This window comes from Alosa sapidissima, chromosome 10, assembly GCF_018492685.1.
Source record: "Alosa sapidissima isolate fAloSap1 chromosome 10, fAloSap1.pri, whole genome shotgun sequence".
NCBI lineage: Eukaryota > Metazoa > Chordata > Actinopteri > Clupeiformes > Clupeidae > Alosa > Alosa sapidissima.
Window position 1 is genome coordinate 2,449,473 of NC_055966.1, and position 23,796 is coordinate 2,473,268.

At 38.4% G+C, this 23,796-nt stretch overlaps 1 protein-coding gene and 2 long non-coding RNA genes across 4 annotated transcripts in view; 1 reads left to right on the forward strand and 2 right to left on the reverse strand.

Moving 5' to 3' along the window:
• igflr1 (IGF-like family receptor 1) overlaps positions 1–23,796 on the reverse strand; it is an 86,806-nt gene that overhangs the window by 62,497 nt on the left and 513 nt on the right. For both annotated transcript variants that reach the window (XM_042107534.1, XM_042107533.1), the window contains exons 2-3: positions 8,579–8,756; positions 1,432–1,471 (exon numbers count right to left, since the gene is read on the reverse strand). In XM_042107534.1, coding sequence (XP_041963468.1) covers positions 1,432–1,471; positions 8,579–8,756 — 218 coding nt within the window. The remainder of the gene's footprint in view (positions 1–1,431; positions 1,472–8,578; positions 8,757–23,796) is intronic.
• On the reverse strand, positions 2,120–3,164 carry LOC121721006. The gene is made up of 2 exons (XR_006034721.1): positions 2,798–3,164; positions 2,120–2,251 (listed from the first exon to the last, which is right to left on the reverse strand). It is a non-coding gene; the product is annotated as an uncharacterized LOC121721006 (long non-coding RNA).
• Positions 3,157–20,194, forward strand: LOC121720991. Its single transcript, XR_006034705.1, has 4 exons — positions 3,157–3,168; positions 7,311–7,316; positions 17,711–17,920; positions 19,425–20,194. It is a non-coding gene; the product is annotated as an uncharacterized LOC121720991 (long non-coding RNA).

Here is a 23,796-nt window from a genome sequence, read left to right on the forward strand (position 1 = left end):
TATGGTTTCCTAAATGTTCCTTTAACCTGTTTTCATAACTTTCACATTATTCATTTAGATGTATCTTCTATAATGTATTGGATGAATTGCTTGTACCTGACAAATAAATTGTGATGTTCTGACCCGCATAGCCTTACTATTGTACTTGTAGTCCAGAGTAGCAGTTTAGGTAACGTTACTAGCATAATGGACGGTTGGGATTAGTTATCGCCGCCGTAGAAACTAAATCACCTGGGAGCTGGCATGTTATTATGAAATGACCAAGCATTACACAGCGGTGGGCAGTTTGTCAGCGATGGTCCTAGATTGGTCGCGAAAACCTAGCACAGCTGGACCCCCTGTAGCATAGGAATTTGCTTGACTGTCTAACACGCTGATGAGTATAGCAGTCCGGATCAGCATGTAACCTCTGACCACTTCCAGACCAATACGTGTTATGTTTAGAAACCGCCCGAATTAATCGGCAGATGGAGGAGACCTATAGTATATATTCCTAAGCTTAAGCGCGTGTCACAAGAAAACGAGTTAGGCATTCTCATTAACAATATGCACTGTGGGTGTACCAACCCACTATGGATAGCAATGTTCCATTGAACCGAAACTTTTCCAATACTGAGCAGAGTCAGATTTATTAGGTTTAACAGGGGTTTATAATCAATTGACATATTTCCAACAGCGCGGACAGCTTCACGATTTCCTTCGACCACTCCCAGTTCCCTCATTGGTCCTGACGAGTGACGTCATTTACAGATCCATTTCCAAAAGATGATTTGTTAAATTCCTCTTTTTAGTCAACTTTAGCATGGGGCTGAAGACTTTTTATAGGCACTGTAACTGAAAATAAAGGCATTTTGAATTTTCAAGTAGTTTTCAACCTAGTTTTTATAGCCATTCCCTGAGTTACAAATGTCAACACACTTTTTAAATTTAATTTTAAATTTAGTGTATTCTCTTGTCTTTCCCATGTTGAAAGATTACTCAAGGATTTCGCCTCTGTCACTTTATTTTCATAGTGAAAAAGAAAGTCATGAACTACTTCTGAAAGTTCACAGTTACTCTAAACCTAACAAAGTTGAAATTAGATAGGAAAATGCTTCTGTTACATTGTGTATAAGATTTTCTAGTGGCGCCAATAATTGTTGCTAATGTGTTTTTGTTAAATAAATATTTATTTCTTCATGAGATTTTCCTTTTTCTCAGAATAAATTTGCTTACCTTCAAGGTTGGATTTTTCCTCATTGTTTTCATTGTGAGATTACAATAAATTGGCAAAAGATAATTATTTATACCTATTTTAGTTAACTTTACCAAAGTTGCCAATAATTCTGGAGAGTACTGTATATGATTGTTATAAGACATGGTAGACAAAAATAAACATGCTGTCCAAGCTGTTTGAACTGATATATTATGTACAGTATTAATGATACTCACAGGTGTGGAGTCATCCTTGTATGTTGCAGTGGTATGCTTCCTAAAAAAAGAATCTAAAGTTATAATTGGATATGTTACTCTAAAATCTACTTATTGACCTTGGAATGTGGATGCTTGTTGCATATTAAACTAGATGTACCGCAGAGCAGTACAAAATATGACCGCCGCCCAGTCAAAAATAAGTCACACTTGTCAAATTGTGTTCATTTCAATAGCCCAGGCTACTGGTTCGCATGCCAGCAGCACTCTTGAGGCGTCGGGGAGTGAGGTTTACCAACATTGCACAAGCACAGCTAAGCTAGCTGGCATCCGTTACACTCACCTCCCTAAACCTCACTCCCGATCCGGGTCACGGCACCAATGTAACCTGCGTTGTGTTGATCCTGTGCGATTCAGCCCTGCACACGCCCGGACTCAAACCTGCGAACAGCAGCACCTCGGATCGGGAGGCGAGCATGCTAACAATTGAGCCAATAGCCCAGGCTACTGGCTCGCATGCCAGCAGCACTCTTGAGGCGTCGGGGAGTGAGGTTTACCAACGTTCCACAAGCACAGCTAAGCCACTATAATCTGGCAAAATATTGGGAAATACCCTGCTTTATCTACAGCCAGGATATATTTGGCTAGGCCTAGGGATGTCTGGTTTAGGCTACACAAGCTTGCATAAATAACCATTGACAACTTGTTATCAGTTTGAAAATCAAGTGCATTTATTCACTCTTCTTCATTTATAAAGTCCCGTGTGCTGTGCTTCCCTGCTATCCATTCAGTAGGCCTACGGTTGCAGTCAGCCTGACCATCCAGTTGAGTGAAGCGGCACCTAACAGAAATAGAAGAAAGATAGACAGTGTTAGATAAATATGTTCAACTGAAGGCTACTTACAAGTGAAACTTTAGAATAATCATATTCCGTCTATGTACATCATAGCCTACTGTCTAACTTACAAACTCAAAATGCGAGTCAACTTAGGCTAGCTAGCTGGTTCACGTTAGCCAGCAGCACATCATCTTCAGCCTATCATTTTGACAGTAAAGTTTAAACTCAACAAACATTTTATGTAAATCATATGAATATAATAAACTCTAACTTACTGACAACTAACGTTAAGGAAGGCCTAATTATAAATCAGACTGCCGAGTAACGTTAACGTTAACATAACATTATGATGAACTGCCATAACGTTACGTAAAACATTAATTTGACAACAGCAACGATAACGTAGCTAGCCTAAGTTGACTCAAGCATGAATGAGTTTGTAAGTTAGACAGTAGGCTACGATGTACATAGACTATAAACATGCCCGAATTTAATGTAGTACAATTTCACATTGAAACATTATCGTTAGATAAATAAATGTTTGCTTACCATTAAGGTGGAGCGGCGAACTTGACAGAGAGCTCAAAATGATCTCCCGCAGACAGTTCAAACGTCGTCGCGTGGTCAACTAAAAATCCACTACTTTTCAATCACCACGTCAAAATTTCCCAGTAAACCATTATCCATGACTTTTCAATATCTTTTAGTGAACTATGTATCGATGCTCTATCGATTATGGCAATATAAACTATAAACCAATGTTGTTTCGATGTCTCTCTATCTATGCTCATGCACTGCCGGGGTTTTGTCAGGATTGCAATGCTGATTCAATGTCTATTTACCATTGAGATTTCAATCTCAACCAAAATGATGATTTGGATGGAAAATCAACATCATATCAATGTCACCTTGCTATCTGGGTTGTTTGGTGGCTTTTGGCCACAGGGAAAAGTGCCACCTACTGGCCAGCCACCAACACCACTTCCAGCAGGAACCTACTCTTCCAATGAGGTTTCTTATCCAAGTACTAACTAAGCCTGCTTAGCTTCAGTAATTCAGCAAAGTCGGGGTATCTGCTGGTCTGGCTGCTGGCTAAAAACAAAAGGTGAAAGGCATATATGATTGTCTCACTGAATTGCATTATGCACACTGAATTCTCACTGGTATCTGCTAGACAACAAGTTAGTTCATAGATTTCACATGTAAAATTCATTTTATACAACCCCACCCCCATCGTACCTAATCATAATTCTGAAAAATTCTTGAATTGTTTGCATGTGTGCATGTACGTGTTTATGTTTGTGTGTGTGTGTGTGCGTGCATGTGCTTGTGGGTGTGCCTGTGTGTGTGCATGTGCATGCATGCGTACATATGTCTACTGTGTGTGTATGTGTCATACGTATGATTACTGTGAATGTGTGTGTGTGAATATCTGTTTATGCACACACAAACTGAATTCATTCAGGGTAAACATGGTCTAGTGTTATCCAATTTCGTGCAGTGAGATTTTTAAATGCATGCTTGTTGCCGCCCCTCGAGTTGGGCCATTGTTCTTGGCCAGACCCTTAATCTTTCTAGATTATCAGGGTCTAGATTTTCTAGGCTGCGCTACACATGAAATGAGTGGTAATGGCATGGGTTGACATGGCCCCTTAAGACTAACATACAAACAAAAAGGTGGTCCTCCTAGGCCCTACGGTTCTCGAGATATTCACAGAAAACTGTGTCCGGCCACCTACAGGCCAGTTGGTGTACAGTAACATAAATTCATTTATTGTATGGCCCCCCATGAACAGAATTCCAAGAAACTTAGCATGCATTCAGAGGGTGTCATAATGATCCTACACTTTCAATTTTGTGCAGTTTTGACCATGTTCGGTCATAGATACCTGCGATTGCAACACCTCATTTTTACTTTTTCGTTTTTAACTAGGTGGCGCTATACATGAAATGAGTGGTTATGGAATGGGTTGACATGGCCCCTTAAGATCAACATACAAAAAAGGTGGTCCTCTTAAACCCTGCGGTTCTCGAGATATTCACAGAAAACTGTGTCCGCCCTACCCTCCTTTCGGGGGGTCCAGTCCAGCGGGGGGGCTACAGCTCAAAACGAAAAACAATGGTTCCATGCTATCCTTGTGGGGCTACATGCCCACCATGTTTCGTGCACCCCAGTCTTTCAGTGTCCCGGGAATCCTTGATGGAAAATTGGCCATGCTATGCTTGCCTCCTACCCAGCAAACACTCAACCAGAGGTGGAAAGTAACGAAATACATTTACTCACGTTACTGTATTGAGTAGTTTTTCTGTGTATTTTGTATTTTTTAAGTAGTTTATAAAATCGGTATTTTAAATTTTACTTGATTACATTTTGAGTGAAGTATTGTACTTCGCTACATCAAAAATCCCATCTGTTACTTGAGTAAAAAAAAAGTTAAGACTAACGAAAACAGAAAGGGAGAGAGAGAAAAATCGCGCCCTAAACCACTAGCCTAGTGATAATGATCAGCATGTAGCCTACAACCGACATGAATCAAGCTGGCGCCATGTCTTTCTGAAAGTGATTGAGATGGAGCTGGATCACGAGATGCATCAGATTACATGTGTAGCCTAACCTATGAAAGTGTATTTTCCGCTATTTCAATGGGTTGTCTCAGTTCGTTTTAGCACTATGATTGCGGAGATATTCAAGCAAACACCATGGGATTTCGTGTTTTGACGTTTGTGCTCACCTTTCTTTGGAAAGTAGTTCATTAGCAGTTGTTTCCCCTCATTTCTCTCTTTTTCCTGTTTTGGCATTTTGTTTTTGGTAACCTGACTTCTTGGATAAAGACATTGCACCAGCAACACAACAATTAGCGGTCCACTACTAGAGATGCTCAACTAAATAAACAAAAGATAGACTACCTTATGAATCGTGCAGGCGGACTAAACCATTTAGCTCTTTAGCAAGGGAGAGTGAGAGTGACCTTAGACAGTTTTCACTATGTTTTGTATAAACATCCAGTCAGTCAAACTTTACATTTCGTATGACATTCATTTTGACATTAATTTGGAAGTTAAAATATTAAGGTAAAATAAATATATGGTGGAAATAAGTATTGAACGCTTAGACTTTTTTTCAGTAATTAGCCTAAACTTCCAGTGAGTCTATTCGAAATTTTCCCCACACATTATATTAACACACATATAAAAAATAACATGTGTAATAAAGTAGAATGACACAGGAAAAAAGTATTGAACGCCTACTGGAATTTCTTCAATACTTTGTGGAAAAGCCTTTGTTTGTAATGACAGCATCAAGACATTTCCTATGACAAAACTTATTAGTCGCAGTATCAGGTGTGATTTTGGCCCATTGTTCTAAACAGATTCCATGGGTCCCTCTTGTGAATCCTGATCTTTACTTCCAGAACTGTTTAATTGAATTTAATTGAATTGGCTGCCTTCGAGTCTTTCTGGAGCTTTCTCCGAGTGGTCTTTGGCTCTTGGAATTGACTATCCTTCTGACTCCCTGGTCAGAAATATTGCGAGGAGATCCTGTGCATGGCCGGTTGATGATGCAGTGATGTTCCTTCCACTTGCAGACAATGGCTCCCATGCTGCTTACTGGAAGATTCTGAAGTTTTGAAATGCATCTGTAACCAGTTTCATTGATATGTTTTGCAACAATAAGGTTGCAAAGGTCTTGGGAGAGCTTTTTGCTTTTATCCATCATGAAATGTTTCTTGTGTGACACCTTGGTAATGAAAAACCTTTTTATAGCCCATCAATATGTAGGCTACTAACCAAGCTTATATTATATTATATTAAGATTATATTAATTTGCACAGATAGAAAGGATAACTACTCTCTAAGATTCCAGCTCGTTCCTTTCCTTGCCTTAGTGCCTTTTCTTAGCGTGTTCAATACTTTTCCCTGGTGAAAATGTTGTGCCCCCCGTATTCCACTTTTCAAGGGCCCTCTCCTACATTGGGGCCCTATACTTCCCACTTTTCCCCCCAGTTCGACGCCCTTTAATCTGCTGAACCTTCTGCTCGTTTCAAAATATAAAAAAAAACTCTGCAACTCAACATTGGCCTGCCTGCCTCAGCTGCCTGTGAGGGGCTTTTCAGTTGTGCTGGATTACTGTTCACTGCAAAGCGACCAAGGATGAGTGCAACTAACTTTGAAAATCAACTACTGCTCAAACTTAAAGGAGAACTCTGGTGATTTTTCACATAGATCTCCATTTCTCAATGTCACCGAGTACTGTCGGTATGAACAAAACTGAAACAATCGGTTTTACCTAGCTCGAGTTGCTGCACCTACAGCGCTACACACTGGGAGCATGAACACGGCTGCCTTAGCTGCTGGCTGCAGCAACTCGAGCTAGGACCAAAATCCTTTTAGGCAAGTACCTCCACTCGCCGGCCATATTGCAACGCTTTTTGGGCACTTATCGGGCATCTATTTCAGCAGAAATGCGCGTGCATAATAACCTGACCCTCGCCAGATGAATTTCGTTCCGCTTAGCTCCGCCTAGCTTCACTCACATCCATCTGGGACCTCTTCCATTGAGAGTGATTTCTGCAACCGACTTTATGGTTCAGCCAATCAGGACGCAGGGCGGGAGTTTCATAGATGTGATGTAGTGGAGAAGCGACCGTGAGACTGTTATCAGCGTCACGGGTTGGCTTCGATGTGAGTGGTTGAAGTAGCACGTCAATAGATGACAGACAAGTGGCTTATTCAATCATATGCAAGCATTTCAGTGTTTCCCACAGAATTAAATTCTATTTGTGGTGGTAGGTTTGCAGAATTGACTTGAATGCAACAGTTTTTTTAACAAATTAGCCTGCAGCCTGGTTATGATGCTAACCAGATTTAAGCACAATTTAGTAGAACATGGAAAATCATTGTGTGGTGTTCAGTGTTGATATTGTGGTGGGCCGCCACAAATAAGTCAATGTATGGGAAACACTGCATTTTTTGATTAGGCCCAGCCTTCTGAAACACCATTCCGATGGATCGGTTCCAGATGGATGAGTGGAGCTAGGCGGAGCGAAATTCATCTGGCTAGGGTCAGGTTACATGCATAAGGCTTCACAACACCAATCTTGCTCCAGCGGCGAGATCACAACAGATGATTGGCACGATGTCTTCACAGCACACCACATGATTGGCTCAATGTATTCTCAACACACCACATGATTGGCTCAATGTTTCAATACTTTTTTCCTGTGTCATTCCACTTTATTACACATGTTATTTTTTATATGTGTGTTAATATAATGTGTGGGGAAAATTTCGAATAGACTCACTGGAAGTTTAGGCTAATTACTGAAAAAAAGTCTAAGCGTTCATTTCCAAGCACTTATTTCCACCATATTTTACCTTAATATTTTAACTTCCAAATTAATGTGAAAATGAATGTCATACGAAATGTAAAGTTTGACTGACTGGATGTTTATACAAAACATAGTAAAAACTGTCTAAGGTCACTCTCACTCTCCCTTGCTAAAGAGCTAAATGGTTTAGTCCGCCTGCACGATTCATAAGGTAGTCTATCTTTTGTTTATTTAGTTGAACATCTCTAGTAGTGGATCGCTAATTGTTGTGCTGCTGGTGCAATGTCTTTATCCAAGAAGTCAGGTTACCAAAAACAAATGCCAAAACAGGAAAAAGAGAGAAATGAGGGGAAACAACTGCTAATGAACTACTTTCCAAAGAAAGGTGCACAAACGTCAAAACACGAAATCCCATGGTGTTTGCTTGAATATCTCCGCAATCATAGTGCTAAAACGAACTGAGACAACCCATTGAAATAGCGGAAAATACACTTTCATAGGTTAGGCTACACATGTAATCTGATGCATCTCGTGATCCAGCTCCATCTCAATCACTTTCAGAAAGACATGGCGCCAGCTTGATTCATGTCGGTTGTAGGCTACATGCTGATCATTATCACTAGGCTAGTGGTTTAGGGCGCGATTTTTTTTTCTCTCCCTTTCTGTTTTCGTTAGTCTTAACTTTTTTTTTACTCAAGTAACAGATGGGATTTTTGATGTAGCGAAGTACAATACTTCACTCAAAATGTAATCAAGTAAAATTTAAAATACCGATTTTATAAACTACTTAAAAAATACAAAATACACAGAAAAACTACTCAATACAGTAACGTGAGTAAATGTATTTCGTTACTTTCCACCTCTGGTAAATGGTAGCATTCAGTGAAATAATATGCTGATCTTAGGCTACAATTAAGATGTAAATAGTTGCATGCACATCAGAGAATCAGAGAATGGATGGATAAAACATAAAAAAAACATGAGATTTCTTTCCACTTACACATAGCATTGAGTGTCTGCAATTGGAGTACAGCGAACCACGACTAAGGAACATGGTGAACACTTTTGACAGCTCAGGAAACTGCCATTGTTGTAGGTTCCGCTACTGCAATCTTCATACTCGTTCACATGCCGTCCTTCATCATCGCTGAGACCACAATTTGCTGTAAATCCTTTACCTTTTAAAAAATACAAAGTTTATTAGAACTTACTAAACAACATTTTTGGGCTTTTGGAAAATTTACTTGCCCAATCTGTGAAAGTGAAAAAAAAAAATTCAGCTAATTATAACCCTAGATACTGTGTGCATATGCCAAGATTTCTTGCAGAAGTGGTTGTTATGTCCATGGTTAACATGCCACTCTATATTAGAATGTTGAAATGTATTATTGGTATACCCGAAGATCAGGGAGTTAAAGAAGCACTATGCAACAATTTTATTAATTTAATAAATTATGCAGGTTGAGAGTCATTCTGATGGTTCTACAACACTTTCTGGGTCGTTTGGTGGGTGCTTCGTCTCCCCCTATCGCTTCTCTGCGGAAAAAACGAATATGCAACTTTCTGGACCGGCTAAATCCGGATGTGACTCAGCGGAAGTATCCAATCACTCCTTGAAAATGTAGTCAGATTGTAGTTTTGAAAATGCTTTACGCCAGACACCCCCCCAAACAGGGGCAGCCGTGGCCTACTGGTTAGCGCTTCGGACTTGTAACCGGAGGGTTGCCGGTTCGAACCCCGACCAGTAGGCACGGCTGAAGTGCCCTTGAGCAAGGCACCTAACCCCTCACTGCGAGCGCCGCTGTTGTTGCAGGCAGCTCACTGCGCCGGGATTAGTGTGTGCTTCACCTCACTGTGTGTTCACTGTGTGCTGAGTGTGTTTCACTAATTCATGGATTGGGATAAATGCAGAGACCAAATTTTCCTCACGGGATCAAAAGAGTATATACTTATACTTAAACATGGGACCGGCTAGATATAAACAGCCAGTTGCAAGGCAATTGTTGCATTCATCATGGATCAATCGACAAATAAGAGAGCCAAGAAGTGACTGTCGGAGGAACAGAAGAAGAAGAAAAGGGAGTTTGACAAAAAAAGAGACCAGACACGAGTGGGGAGCTTTTGAGGAATGGCGTCAAATGAGAGACTCTGAAGACTGCAAAACAGATGCCGACTTGGCTTTGTTGCTGTTGAAATTGTAAGTAGCCTACCCTTGGGTGAACTTCGTCTTTATAATGTGGTTTGAAAGTCTCTTGAACAATGTTTTTGCTCGACCGTTTTAATGTGAGCCCTGTATGTGTTTAGCTTGGTTCAGGCTTCCGCGAGAAATAGGATTTTATTAGGTTGAGTGCACATTTATGCATTACCTTGCCATTACTCTGACAATCATATGCACTTGTTTTTGTTCAGATCCATTATTTTTTTAAGATTCTTTATCATATGACAAAGCTCTGCAGCTGTTCCACTATAAAACGGACTTCACTAAGCTGTGTGATGTCTCTTGATTTTTGTGTGATGTCTGTTGATTTTTCATCTCCTCAGTCATCATGGTCTTCATTACTTTTAACATTTTGTCCAATTCAATTTCCAGCTGGTCTTCTTTAGTGTTCTACATTAACTGTATCAGGTTTAATAAAATGTGATCTGTTTTGTCAGCAAAAGCCATCAGTTTGGCCTCTAAATGAAAACGACTCTGTCCCATTTGTTTTGACAAATCTCACAGATGACTAGTGCAATAACTTAATTTCTCAAAAACCAAAGACCAGTTTTCTGTATGGCCCAAAGACTGCAAAGCCAGCCTTCCAAGTGTAGAGGAATCCTGCATAGTAGCATAGTCGAGCAAGCAACATTGATTAGGGGGAGGGACGAGCTGATTGCTTGTTAGATTGAGGCTATTTAAGCCAGCCTTGCACCTCCACTTGCACGATGTTTCCCTCTATATCGCTCTAGCGCGAACGCATTCACGGGGGTGAATGGCAGTAGGTAATGCTCCCTCCAGTGTTCTGTTATGATGTATGGTAGATCCCTCTTTTTGAAGTCATCCCTTTCCCTTTACACAGGTCCCACTCATGCATCTACTGTTATCAGAGATCACTGACTTCGCTGTAGGTATTTATACAGTTCACCTTAGTTTCAACCTGTAGGCGGCTCTCTATACTGATCTGTCCTTTGTCTCACTAGAATGACTCCTTGGCACTGGCCCAGCCAGAGTCCAGACCTCAATAAGTCAAAAAAGTGAGCACAAGGCCAAGGTGATGGCAATCGTTCCTGCTCAAAACCCAGATTGCTGCTAAAAAGGTGCGGTCTACAATCATTGTGGAGACATGGAGAGGCTTGGTATGTATTATAAGAACCATTTTGAGAGCTTTGATGGCAAATTAAGATGTTTCTATTGATTATTTAAAAAGGCTATGAATAATTTTGGACATGCCATTTTTCATAAAAATGTTAAAAAAGATAAAGAAAATATATTTTTTATTCCATGTTTCTACCACATTGTCTTACAACCTTTTGGTGTCATTTTCAGTAAGAAACAAACATATTTGTCAAGAGAAAATCAACATTGCATCAATATTTGCCAGGGGTATTAATAATTTTGTTCTTAACTGTGTGTATATATATATATATATATATATATATATATATATATTAGGGGTGTGAATCTCTCATGTAAAAGACGATACGATTCGCATCTAGATGCATGGGCACGATTCGATACAAGGAAAAAAGATACATGTTCATAAAAAAACGATTCAGTACGATTCGATGCAGTTCAAGAATGGAAAGCATTCGGAAATATTTTTTATCATTTGCTCAAGGTGCACAGTCATTTTATATTATCAGTTATCATGGTCATGGTTGTCAATTAGGCAAAAAAATGTGTTAATATGATTATCTAAACTGAGGTTTGTTTCATATACTGTATTGAAATGAAAAAAGAATAGTCTACATTTCAGTCAAACACAGCAGCCAAATACAACATAATGTTTTTTTATAGACTTTTTAGATTTTATAGAGTTATATCTGATTGTTTTCATGGAGCTGTAGCCTTATTGAGGTAAGACAATACCGAAATAAAATAAAACAGTGCTTAAGACACTCTTGGCCTTTTCTCATATAGCCTACAAGAATAAAATAGGCCTACATATCAATGAACTCTCTGGGCTTATTTTGTTCCAACGGTAGACCTAATGCAGAAACCTATAATGCCACAAGTCTGAGTGAATATAAACAAAATAATTGGCTAATAATTTGTGCATTGTTTTAGCAGCAAGGGCCAAATTATTATTTAACATTAAGGAAATCCTTTCATCAAACGTAATATCGTTGCTGTTTAGGAATGCTATAAGTGTTTAATTTCACGCAACAAAAGAGTAAAAACTGTAAAACAAACGACCGAGTGCGAGTTGTCACGTGCTTAAGTTGCAGTAGATGAATGTAGGCAATGAATGTAGCCAAAAACGAACTGCATTACCCACAATTCCGTGCCACGTATAGTTTCAAAACCGGAAGTGGGATGAACGCGCTGCTTGGAACGTAATTGAGAGTCTGAGTGAGCAGAAAAGGTTGTGAACCGATTCGTAACAAGTAAATTGATATAACGACCGGTTCATTTCAGTTTTATTCCGATACGGGGCTTCACGTATTGATGTAGCCGTATCTTACAAGTTAAAAAACGGATACCGATACGTATTGGTTAATCTTTACATCCCTAATAAATATATATATATATATATATATATATATATATATATATGAGATCAAAATACTATATAAATCACCCACAATTTTGCTGCACATCTGCCGCAAACATTTCATTTTTGTAAGGGACTTTGTTTTATCCTATATCCTATCATGTGCATTTGTTGCAGATACTTCAAATATTGGCTCAACATTAATAAAGTATTGTATTTGCAGACAAAATAATGATTGGTGCCATGTCATGTGGATACAAAAAATTAGTTTACAAGACCCTCAATATCATCAGTTTTGCACTTTCCATATCTAGGGCCTTATATAAAACTAATGCAGTACAAATTTCCAACGGTCCGATCTATGTCTGTCTTCCATGTGAATGTCTGTCTTATTCATGTTGCAAAAAAACAATCAAAAGCAATATTATTGCATAATTTATTATTGCATTAATATACTGCATAAAGTATTAACAATAATTTATAAACATATTTGGTAACGCTTTAGAATAACATGTGCTTATTAGGCGTTAACAGTGCATAATAAGCAGTTAACAATTCATAACTAACAGCTAGCTAACTGTTCATAACATTAAGTAACTGTTAACATGCAGCTTGTAAGTGTTTATAAGCAGCCTTTTAAGTTACTTACAAGCATATTTGTTAACAGTTGACGTGCAGCCTGTAACTGTTAACAAGCAGCATGTTAATGCTAGTTAATGGTGTATAAGATAAAAGGGTGGATAACTAATACGCTTATAAGACCTTTCTTAACCTTTTGTAGTAAATTTTGCAGCCCCCCAATCTAAAGCGAGGTCCACGTAGCCTATAGTTCCATAAGCCCAACCTTCTATCTCTATATATTTACTGTATCTATCTATCTAACTCGGTTAAGCTGTGAGAAATGCACCTTCAAAATTACTGCAGCGAGCAGGATTTGAACCCCGATCTCCTGCGTCGTGAATTGCCGCGCTACTTACTGAGCCACATTCCTACCTATTATAACGACGAAATTGTTAATCTTGATTCTATATTCCGATAATGTTCTATATCATACAAGTTATGTTTTTTACAAATATGTTTCTGATGGAAAAGTGGTGTTTCATTTTCATAATCTTTATTGAGCGAACGCATAAAACAGTCAGTTTGTCAGCAGTCTAAAGATATTATGCCAGATTTGTATAGTTTGGTTACCTAGCAACCGAGGCTTATAGACGACAAGTGGGTGCGTTCAAAGTCTTGTAACGTTTGTGGAGAACTACGTTCGCAGACATTCATGGAAAACTGAAGGCAAACTGAAACATGTTTCAAATCCATCGCGAACGTTCGCCTAATGTTTGCGACTTTGAACGCACCCACTTGTCGTCTATAAGCCTCGGTTGCTAGGTAACCAAACTATACAAATCTGGCATAATATCTTTAGACTGCTGACAAACTGACTGTTTTATGCGTTCGCTCAATAAAGATTATGGAAATGAAACACCACTTTTCCATCAGAAACATATTTGTAAAAAACATAACTTGTATGATATAGAACATTATCGGAATATAGAATCAAGATTAACAATTTCGTCGTTATAATAGGTAGGAATGTGGCTCAGTAAGTAGCGCGGCAATTCACGACGCAGGAGATCAGGGTTCAAATCCTGCTCGCTGCAGCAATTTTGAAGGTGCATTTCTCACAGCTTAACCGAGTTAGATAGATAGATACAGTAAATATATAGAGATAGAAGGTTGGGCTTGTGGAACTATAGGCTACGTGGACCTCGCTTTAGATTGGGGGGCTGCAAAATTTACTACAAAAGGTTAAGAAAGGTCTTATAAGCGTATTAGTTATCCACCCTTTTATCTTATACACCATTAACTAGCATTAACATGCTGCTTGTTAACAGTTACAGGCTGCACGTCAACTGTTAACAAATATGCTTGTAAGTAACTTAAAAGGCTGCTTATAAACACTTACAAGCTGCATGTTAACAGTTACTTAATGTTATGAACAGTTAGCTAGCTGTTAGTTATGAATTGTTAACTGCTTATTATGCACTGTTAACGCCTAATAAGCACATGTTATTCTAAAGCGTTACCACATATTTTAGATATACGCTTATTTAACAAACCATTTATAACTGTGCGTACACATACTTTATTTATGAGAATTAACATAAGAGCAATGCTTTACAAATGATGAACAAAGCATTTTGTAATAGATATTGTAATATTTATTTAATATTTATAATGGGAAAATGATTTCATTTATAAGTGGTTGTTTCAGTATTTATTAAGTATAAATCATGTACTTACAAACCTGTTTTTTGGATAGGCTTATTTACTATGAACAAACCATTTATAACTGTGTGAACAAACGCTTTACTGATGATGAATTATGTGATGAATTATGTATGAGCAATACATTACTAATGATGAACAAACCATTAACTAATAAGTAACAAAGGCTTAATAAATGATGAATTGTGTGTAGTTATTATAAAGTGTGTTGATAATGGTTTTATATTTGAAAATGTTTAGGGCTCCAAACTGTACAAGTTCACCAAGTTTCATGCCTTTAAGCAACGTGATCACAAAGCTAAGGTAGTAAACCCATGTACGAAAAGTCGTGTCACGATAGATAGTACACAGCTGTAAGATTTAACACGTTGTTAACCACACCCCCATTGTCCACGGTCTTTCCTCCATATTGGATCTTTTCTAAATGAGATTTACTATTGATTTAATTGTACTGATAGTTGATTATTTACTGTGTTTCATGTTATGCAATATACAATATATAATACAATTTTGAAACGAAGATCAATTATATCATAGGTTTCTCATGGTGAATGAAATCATGAGTCATGACTCATCATAGTTTGTGTTTGTGAAGGTGTTTCTCCGGCAGATTTATTAGCACTAAAAGCTAGCAACTGGCTATGTACGTCAATGCGTCAGAACCGGTCAGAACGCTTCTGGAACGTGGAGTGATGACGAGGTATGTAAACAGGAAACGGTGAAGTGCGTGATGGTTGCTGTCATGTGACACACGCCACCACAAGAAAGCGGAAACGCATCATAGAGCGAGAGTCATGTCGGGTAAGTTAAACTACATAAATTTAGTAAATAATAATAATGTTGTTGGTTTTTGTTGTTTCGAATAAAATATAGGGATACTTATCCTGACCAAAACTTCTTCATGCTGTAAAACGACTAGAATCACGCGAATTTAGTGTTTTTTTCTTAGTAGGCCTACAATTCAATGTCTTACTGTAAGACGTGGACAAATACGTGATAATTAGCCAAATAAATCATTGTTCACGACACGTTATGGTTAAATTATCGAAATAGGGAGGGAAAGTGAAAACCAGCGCCCCAAGTGGTTGCGTTCCTATCGAAGAGCAGCTCCAATGTTAAGTCCCATAGACCTATTTTTTAAAAAATACTGTGAAGCCAAATCAGCGATCTTATCCACCAAAAATACTTTTCAGTGTCTATACAGTAATAATCTTCTAACTGTGAAAATGTCAGACCATATTTTGCCTTATTTAAAAAAATCGAAATTGCTCCTTTTGTTTCATAAACGAACTACAAAAAAGCCACGTGACTTTACCCTTCGACGTTACTCACGGTAGCATGGTTTGTTTATTAGCCTGGTTAGCATTGCCACTTAACACTTACTGCCAGCTCTTCATGTGAGTAGAAGCACAACACCAGTTATCCAGACATAAAGGTTATCACCACGCGGTTTACATCACCTTCCGTTATTACAAAAATATGTAAGCCAGTTAAGCAAATTGCTGTATTGATCAGTTAGAGATTAAGCGCCCAAACCTGTGATGTCACATGCAACTGTAGTTTGTTATCACCATGTTACGACAAAAACTCAAAACAATTCAACTGATCCTAAAAATAAGGTATGACCACTTGAAGCAATAGAGGTGACCCCAGTGCCTAACATATGGAAGGCATTAAATTAAGATCCCAATGTGCACCGAGATATATTTTTTCTAAAAAAAAATCCCATCCCCTCCGCTCTAGGAACGCACTCTAGGAACGCAACCACTAGATGGCGATGAGATTACTTTCCCTCCCTATGAGTGCGATGATGATACAATCCTGCTTTTCAATTAGTTGGCATGGTGTTTGACATGAAATTATAAGCAGGTGAGTTTTACGTAATAAGCAATTTGTTTCTTTGGGTCTGGGTAATTCATGTGACAAATTCTGTTATAGGCTACTACCGTTTTTCTGAAAAACAAACCAGTACAACAACGTTTCTATCTCCAAAATAGCGCATTTCTGCAGTGTACTACGTAGTGCAATACAGCTTTGTCCAAAGTAGCCTATACTGTATTTTCCTGCATAAGAACTAATACTCCTCCAAATTTCTACAGTGTTGACACTTGAAGTTGTGGATAGTTTAGTAGCCTATTCCAGTATTTGAATAAATACCCACACCAGTGTTACACTTGTCTCACCTATATACAATATATGTCTATGAATTGCAGTAGTGATACAATGAGAAAGGAAGTGTTGTTTAGCAGTGTTGTGTAGCAGGGAGTAATGCATTAAAAAAGTAATGTAATTACAGAAATGCGTTGCTTTTTGCTGTAATGCAGTAACGTAAGACATTACCAATACAATTAAAGTAATATTTTACTCGGTACAATTCTCAGTAACTGAAGTTACTTTGCTTTTTAATCCAAAGTTGAGAAATGCTCAATTGACACCAGAGAAGATTATCCAAGAATTAAAAAAGTAATCTATGCTGGTCCTGGAATTGCCTTGTTTAGATGACTGTAGAAAGGAAATTTGAGTTATCTCTGCCATTCATGCAACAGATCTAACATGGTTAGGCTTTACTTCTTATTTCAAGCAGTGAGAATAAATAAAATGTTGCTTTCACAGACAAAGATCGTAGCCATTATTCTCAAATTATTTGCATTAAGTCTACACCACTGTAAGTGGAAGGAAAGGCAACCAGCAATGATGAGAACCATTTAAAATCAACATACAATTTCACTATGGCTATATTTTACTATATTAAGTTGTGAGTGACCTTTGGCCTTTGGGACCGACATTGTCCCATGAGCCATAACTGCAACCATTATATTGTTCTTTTGTTAGCCTTAAGCCTAACTCAGTCATTATGCCATACCACATCACCTCCTGCCGTGTAATGAGCTGCATTGAACACATGAAGATCTATTGAGAACACCAAATCCATATTTTCTGTTATTTTGGTGAAAGTAATGTAAACGTAGTGTAATGCCTTACAATTAAAAGACAGTAATATTGTAATGTAACAAATTACTGACAGTAACAAGTAATAAATAATGCATTACGCTTTTGAAGTAACTTGCCCAATGCTGTTGTTTAGGGATGGTCATGTAACATTTTCTTGACGTATCTTTATGTTTTTTTTTCTCCCCTCTACTATGTTTTCACAGATCCTTGCTCCTGATATCCTGATGTATGGGTTGCATTTCATTATATGACTCCAACAGAACACTCACAGAAAGGAGAATGGTGTCAAACTACAAGACAGCCAGCATGTAAACAAGGCCTTGTTTGTCCTTGTTTGGCTACTCATTTGTTCACTTCCTGAAGAGGCTGAAGCATGCTGGCCTTGACACCTCAGTCCTTGCTTCCATTAACAGGTGTGTTACGGAGCGCATCCTCACATCATGATCTACTGCAGCGGTGGAAACGGAGGACAATTGGCAGGTATTTTACGTCATTTTTACATTACTTTTACTGCTATGGTAGATATGGTTGTTGCTGTGCTAAATATAGGCCCATATTGTTTGACCACCTAAACCAGTGGTCCCCAAACTTTTTCTTCCGAGGGCCAGCTCACTATGCCTGGCTCCAAGAGAGGGCCAGAGACTCGGAGTAGTTCTATATCAGTAACCATAAATAGCTTAGTGCTGTGAACAGCAGTCTACTGTACCTTAGTTGAATATTCTATTACATTTAGCCATAGGCTATTGCGATTTAATACCATTGTTAGCTGTGTTTATATTGTCATCATGCCATAGTGTAAAATTGTAGTGTAAAATTAAATAATAGCCTACTAATAAAAAAATTTTTGCATTCCCAAAAGTAGTTTTAAGTTTTATTAAAAAATGTGTGAACTCTGAATTCTGTGTCTTTGCATACACAGCTCAAGTTGTGAATATCCTACAAATAATTTATAAGTTCTCAAACTATGAGAATTTTATGAAGTGCTGAAGTTGTCTGAAATGACCACCATTCTAACTTTCAGTCACCTGATGAGAACTTTGTGAACTCTTTGTATGAACATTTGAACGAGTGAATAAAAAATAGAAATAATTATCCCAGAAAGTCCCAGAAATATGACTTGAATAGAAGTTAGTTAGTTATTAACAATTAATTGCTTTTGGATTTTGGAAATTGTTTTTCGATGGCAAACGCAAAACAGTGCCAAAACAACCACCAGTGGACAAAAAGAGTATTACATGTGTACTGTTAAGACTCGCCATAGAGAATGAATGGGGGAAATTGCGGAGGTTTTAGTTTGACGATGTTGTACTCCCGTGCGGGCCGGATGATATATACTACGGACATGTTTTGGGGGGCCACCCAAAATGAAGTGGCGGGCTGTAGTTTGGGGACCACTGACCTAAAAGCCTATAGCCTCTAGATATCAGTTAATATCAATTAAGACATGTCCCACCTTCCTACTGACTTTGACATATCATAATGCGTACATAGGTCTATATTGTAGATCGAGAAACAAATTGTTCAGCTGATACATTTGGGCCTATACTATTAAGGGACAGCTGAACTGACCACCTACACCATATATTTTCTGAAAGCCTATAGCCTCTAGATGTCAATTAATATCAATTAAGACATGTCCCACTTTCCTACTTACTCTGGCATATCATAAGGCATACATAGGCCCATATTGTAGCGCGAGAAACAAATTGTTCAGCTGATACATTTTGGCCTACACTATTAAGGGACGGCTGATTCAACCACCTAAACCAATCCATTAACATTAATTAGGCTGTGTTCCACCTCCTGAAATACTGGCGCACTATATTAAAGGCATAGGTCTGTGTTGTATAGGTGAACTTTAGTCATCAGTATGTTTTAACATGTCTTTCTATGTACACTTTTATTTCTAATTTCCAGGTTGTCAGCTGTTGTCAGGCTCATCACCAAAGCAGAAAGACATAGTGAGACCAGACATGCCAGGAAGGAGCAAGGCACAGGCCAGGAAGGAGCAAGGCAAAGCCCGGGAATTTTTCTGCAGCTGTTCCCGCCAGCTATAGAAGGACTGCTCCTGAGAATAGATGGGTGTCTACATTGTTTTGCAAAATGGGTCTTCTACACATGATGCTTGTCAAGCACTGCTCATTGACTGGCCAGGGGTCCTCTGTATTGTGGCCACTGGTCAAAGGCGCCACATGACTGTCTCAGAGTCCTCTACATCATTCCGGTGACGGGACTTCTGGCCTAGTCTGACAGGATGGGTCTTGTGTTACTGTGACCAGACAGCTCAACAATGCATCATTCTCATCCATGCCCTCATCGCCTCAAGACTGGAGTACTACAACAGCATTCTCTATGGTCTTGAAAAATATTATTGTCTTTATTATTATTATTATTATTATTATTATTATTATTATTATTGTTATAAGTACAGGTCTCTCTGCACCCGAACCAGCAGGTTCAGAGAAAGCTTCTTTTCTGTAGCTGTCATCTGACTGGACTGTAGCTCTGTATCCCGGTGACAACCCATCAACTAAGCCCCCAATACCCTATCCCACCCATAGTGTTATTTATTTACAAATGCACATACTGTAATTATAATTATACATAACCATATTCTACTGCTCTTCATATTATCCATCCTGAACATACACTTCTTACTACTTTTATAATGTTACTGTAGCTGTACGTACTATACATATCTGTGTATGCAGTGGTGGAATGTAACGAAGTACAAATACTTCGTTACTGTACTTAAGTAAATTTTCCACGTATTTGTACTTTACTTAAGTAAAATTTATAGTGCATACTTTTGACTTTTACTTCGTTACATTTTACAGCAATTATCTGTACTTTTACGCCGCTACATTTCTACAACACCATCGTTCCTTTTTACGATACATTTTATGATCAGTTTTTTTTTTCTCTCTGACAAACACGTTTGTTTTACCAGGGGGCGGGGTTGCTACCAAAGATTCTGGAGCGCTACGTGCATTCTTAGAAACATAAGCTTCTAGTCTAGACCAGGCAAAGCGTGAGCTTGTAGCCATCTGCATTCGGTAGGCTATATTCACCAGACCCATGGCTACACTGTACATGCAACTGTGTTCTGTGCCTTTCTCTGTCTGTTATCTGCAGCGTTAGGGCCTCCTCTCCGATGAGATTGCTATCTGCAGATCAGCGAAGTTACAGGCTATGCCCATGCTTCTGTCACACGTCTGATCATTTGTGGCACAAATTAATGGTAGACTATTAATGAACCGGTGGCCGGAAAAAACGTAACATTTTCCAGATTAGGAAATATTCCTTAATTGTGTGTGATCAAATAAAGATGCATAGCCTACAATTGGGGGGTAGTAATGTGAGCGTTCATTCAATGTCTATGCGTCTGAACCTAATCATAAAGACACCTTTATCAGCAACTTTTCTGTTCAATCAGCATAATTGGCATTACGATCCACCCAACGTTTCCCTTGTCTACCCCGTTAAACTTCAGGCTCTCGTGTTTTGCTGACTGATATTACTCAGCAGATCACCCTAGTTAGATAACCAGAATTACAGTCTCTAGAATTGTAGGTCAGAATGTAAACTGGGCCACAGATGGTAAGCACAATTGCATTAGCTTCAAACTATCTAGTCGAGTATAACCTAAAACTAGCTTAATTAAAATGCCACAGCCCATACTGATTTTTCGTTTTAGAATAGCCTATAGATATTAAGAGAATAAATCATTATGCAAATACTTTTACTTTTAATACTTAAAGTACATTTAAAAGCAGGTAATTTTTACTTTTACTTAAGTAGGGTTGTCATTGTGGTACTTTTACTTTTACTAAAGTAAATATTTCTCTGTGTATTTGTACTTTTACTTAAGTACTGAGTTTCAGTACTTCCTCCACCACTGTGTATATGGTATATGGTTCATATCTGAATATCATATTTATTCTGTGGCACATATATTGATAAGGGGTTAAAAACATAATTGTTTGTGCAATTTGAGACCTCTAGCTGCTTATGTGTTGCCAGGAGGCGGAGCCAAAGATTGAAAAAAAAAAGGATTTGTAGGGGGTGCTACAGAGTCTGTGAATATGTGAGGGTTGAGTTGGCATAGCCAACCTAGCAACCACTACCATAGCAACCGCTATGTTTAACCTAGCAACCACCATATTGACCTATAGCAACAACCTAGCAAACACTTTGATATTGTCAACCAATGTGACTACCCTAGCAGCAACCAGCATAGCAACCACTTTATTTAACATTACAACCACCATAGCTAGCAACAACCTAGAAACCGCCTCTCTAGTAACTGCTTTATTTAGCATAACCGCCACCATATCAACCCTAGCAACACCAAAGAGACCTTGTCAGTTACCCTAGCAATAACCTAGCAGCCACTACCATAACGTCAAACTTGCAACCACCATAGCAACCATCTTAATTACCCTAGCAACAATCTAGCAACCACTTTGATAATGTCAACCACTGTGACTACCCTAGAACCCTGCATAGCAACCACTTTATTTAGCATAGCAACCACCATATGTTACCTTAGCAACACCATAACAACCTTCTCAGTTACCTCAGCAATAACCTAGCAACCGCTATGTTTAAAATAGCAATCAACATATCTACCATAGCAACAGCCATAACAACCATAGCTTCGGCTACTAAAATATAACTCCACAACTTCAAGTGTCAACACTGTAGTTTTGGAGGAATATGTGTAGTTCTTATGCAGGAAAATACAGTAGGCCTAGGCTACTTTGGACATTAAAAGCTGCATTGCACTAGACTATATTGTACACTGTACAAATGCACTATATTTTGGACATAGATATGTTGTTGTACTGCTTTGTAATTTCAGAAAAACTGTAGTAGCCTATAACAGCATTTTTTTTGTCACAAGAGTTACCCAGACCCAAAGACACAAATAGGCTATTATGTGAAACTGACCTGCTTAAAACTAGACAATTTAATGTCAAACACCATGCCACCTAATTGGAAAGTTTGGCAGGATTGCACCATCACACTAATTTCGATCATTTAACACGTGTCGTGAACAATGATTTATTTAGCTAATTATCTGTCCACGTCTTTGACAATCACAAGACGTTGAATACATTCGTGCTATTCCAGGGCTCTTCGCCGTTTCCCGAACGTTTACAGACCTCATACCGCTGGGACGCTCTCCACCAGTATGCAGAAGATAGCTGAAGCAAAATAGACCTCCAACTCCAGACTGAGAACTAAGGAATTGATTGTAACAGAACGATATTAACACATTTAATAGGCTATCACTAATTAGATTTATTTTATTTTGTCTATTCGTCTATTTTGACGAGTAGGTTTTGGATATTTTGGTTAACCATGCAGGTAGGCTAAGCCTAAATGCAGTTTTGTTGTAGGCGAACCGTTAAAAAAGGCTGTATAGCCTATTTCAGATTTAGATAATGATAATAATAATAAAAGAATATAGCCTATAGCGCATCATGTAAATCCCAGACTGAAATTAATGCAATTTTCTAATTAAATCGCCCGTTTATAGGGCTGATTGGGGCCGGGAAATTAAAAATGACCAGAACGCTCCTCCCCCCTCAAAACCGACCGCTAGACTAGTACAAGGTTTTACGAATTAACGTGAACTGACATTTCGTACACATATGTACTACACTTGTTTTGAGATCAGGCTGCTTTAAGAAGGAATTGAAAAACAGTTTTTGGCCATTGACCTATTTTGACAATGTTTCCGTTTTTACTACTGGTTTTATTATGTTTATTTATTTGCCTTTTTCGTCCTTATTTTACTGGAATTCACCTTTTGTCTTTTTACTTTACTATACTAATCTTTTAATGTCTTCCCTCCCTCAACCTTTGTAAATCTGGGCTCCTTTTCCATTCATGTATGTACAGTCATGTACGTTACTTGTGAAGCACTTTGGGTAAACTCTTGTTGTTTTTAATTGTGCTATATAGATAAAGTGACTTGACTTGACTTGACATTAGGCCTCCCTACACAAAAGGGGAAATTGTGCTGATGACTACATCCTGAAAAAGGCTGTTTGTACTGTTCCGTGTGGGTTGTCACTCAGCTCACTTTCACATGTATACCACATTTTTAAAGATTCAATCATGATATAGCCATTAAAATAAAGGCTTTTTAAAATATATATTTTTGTAAAAGAAGAGTGCCTTGGATTTTCTCTTTCCTTCCAGCCCTTACTGAGATCTGACTTGTTTCCCCTAAACTCCCTTTGGGAGAAATAAGGATATAATAGAATGAGAAGTAAGA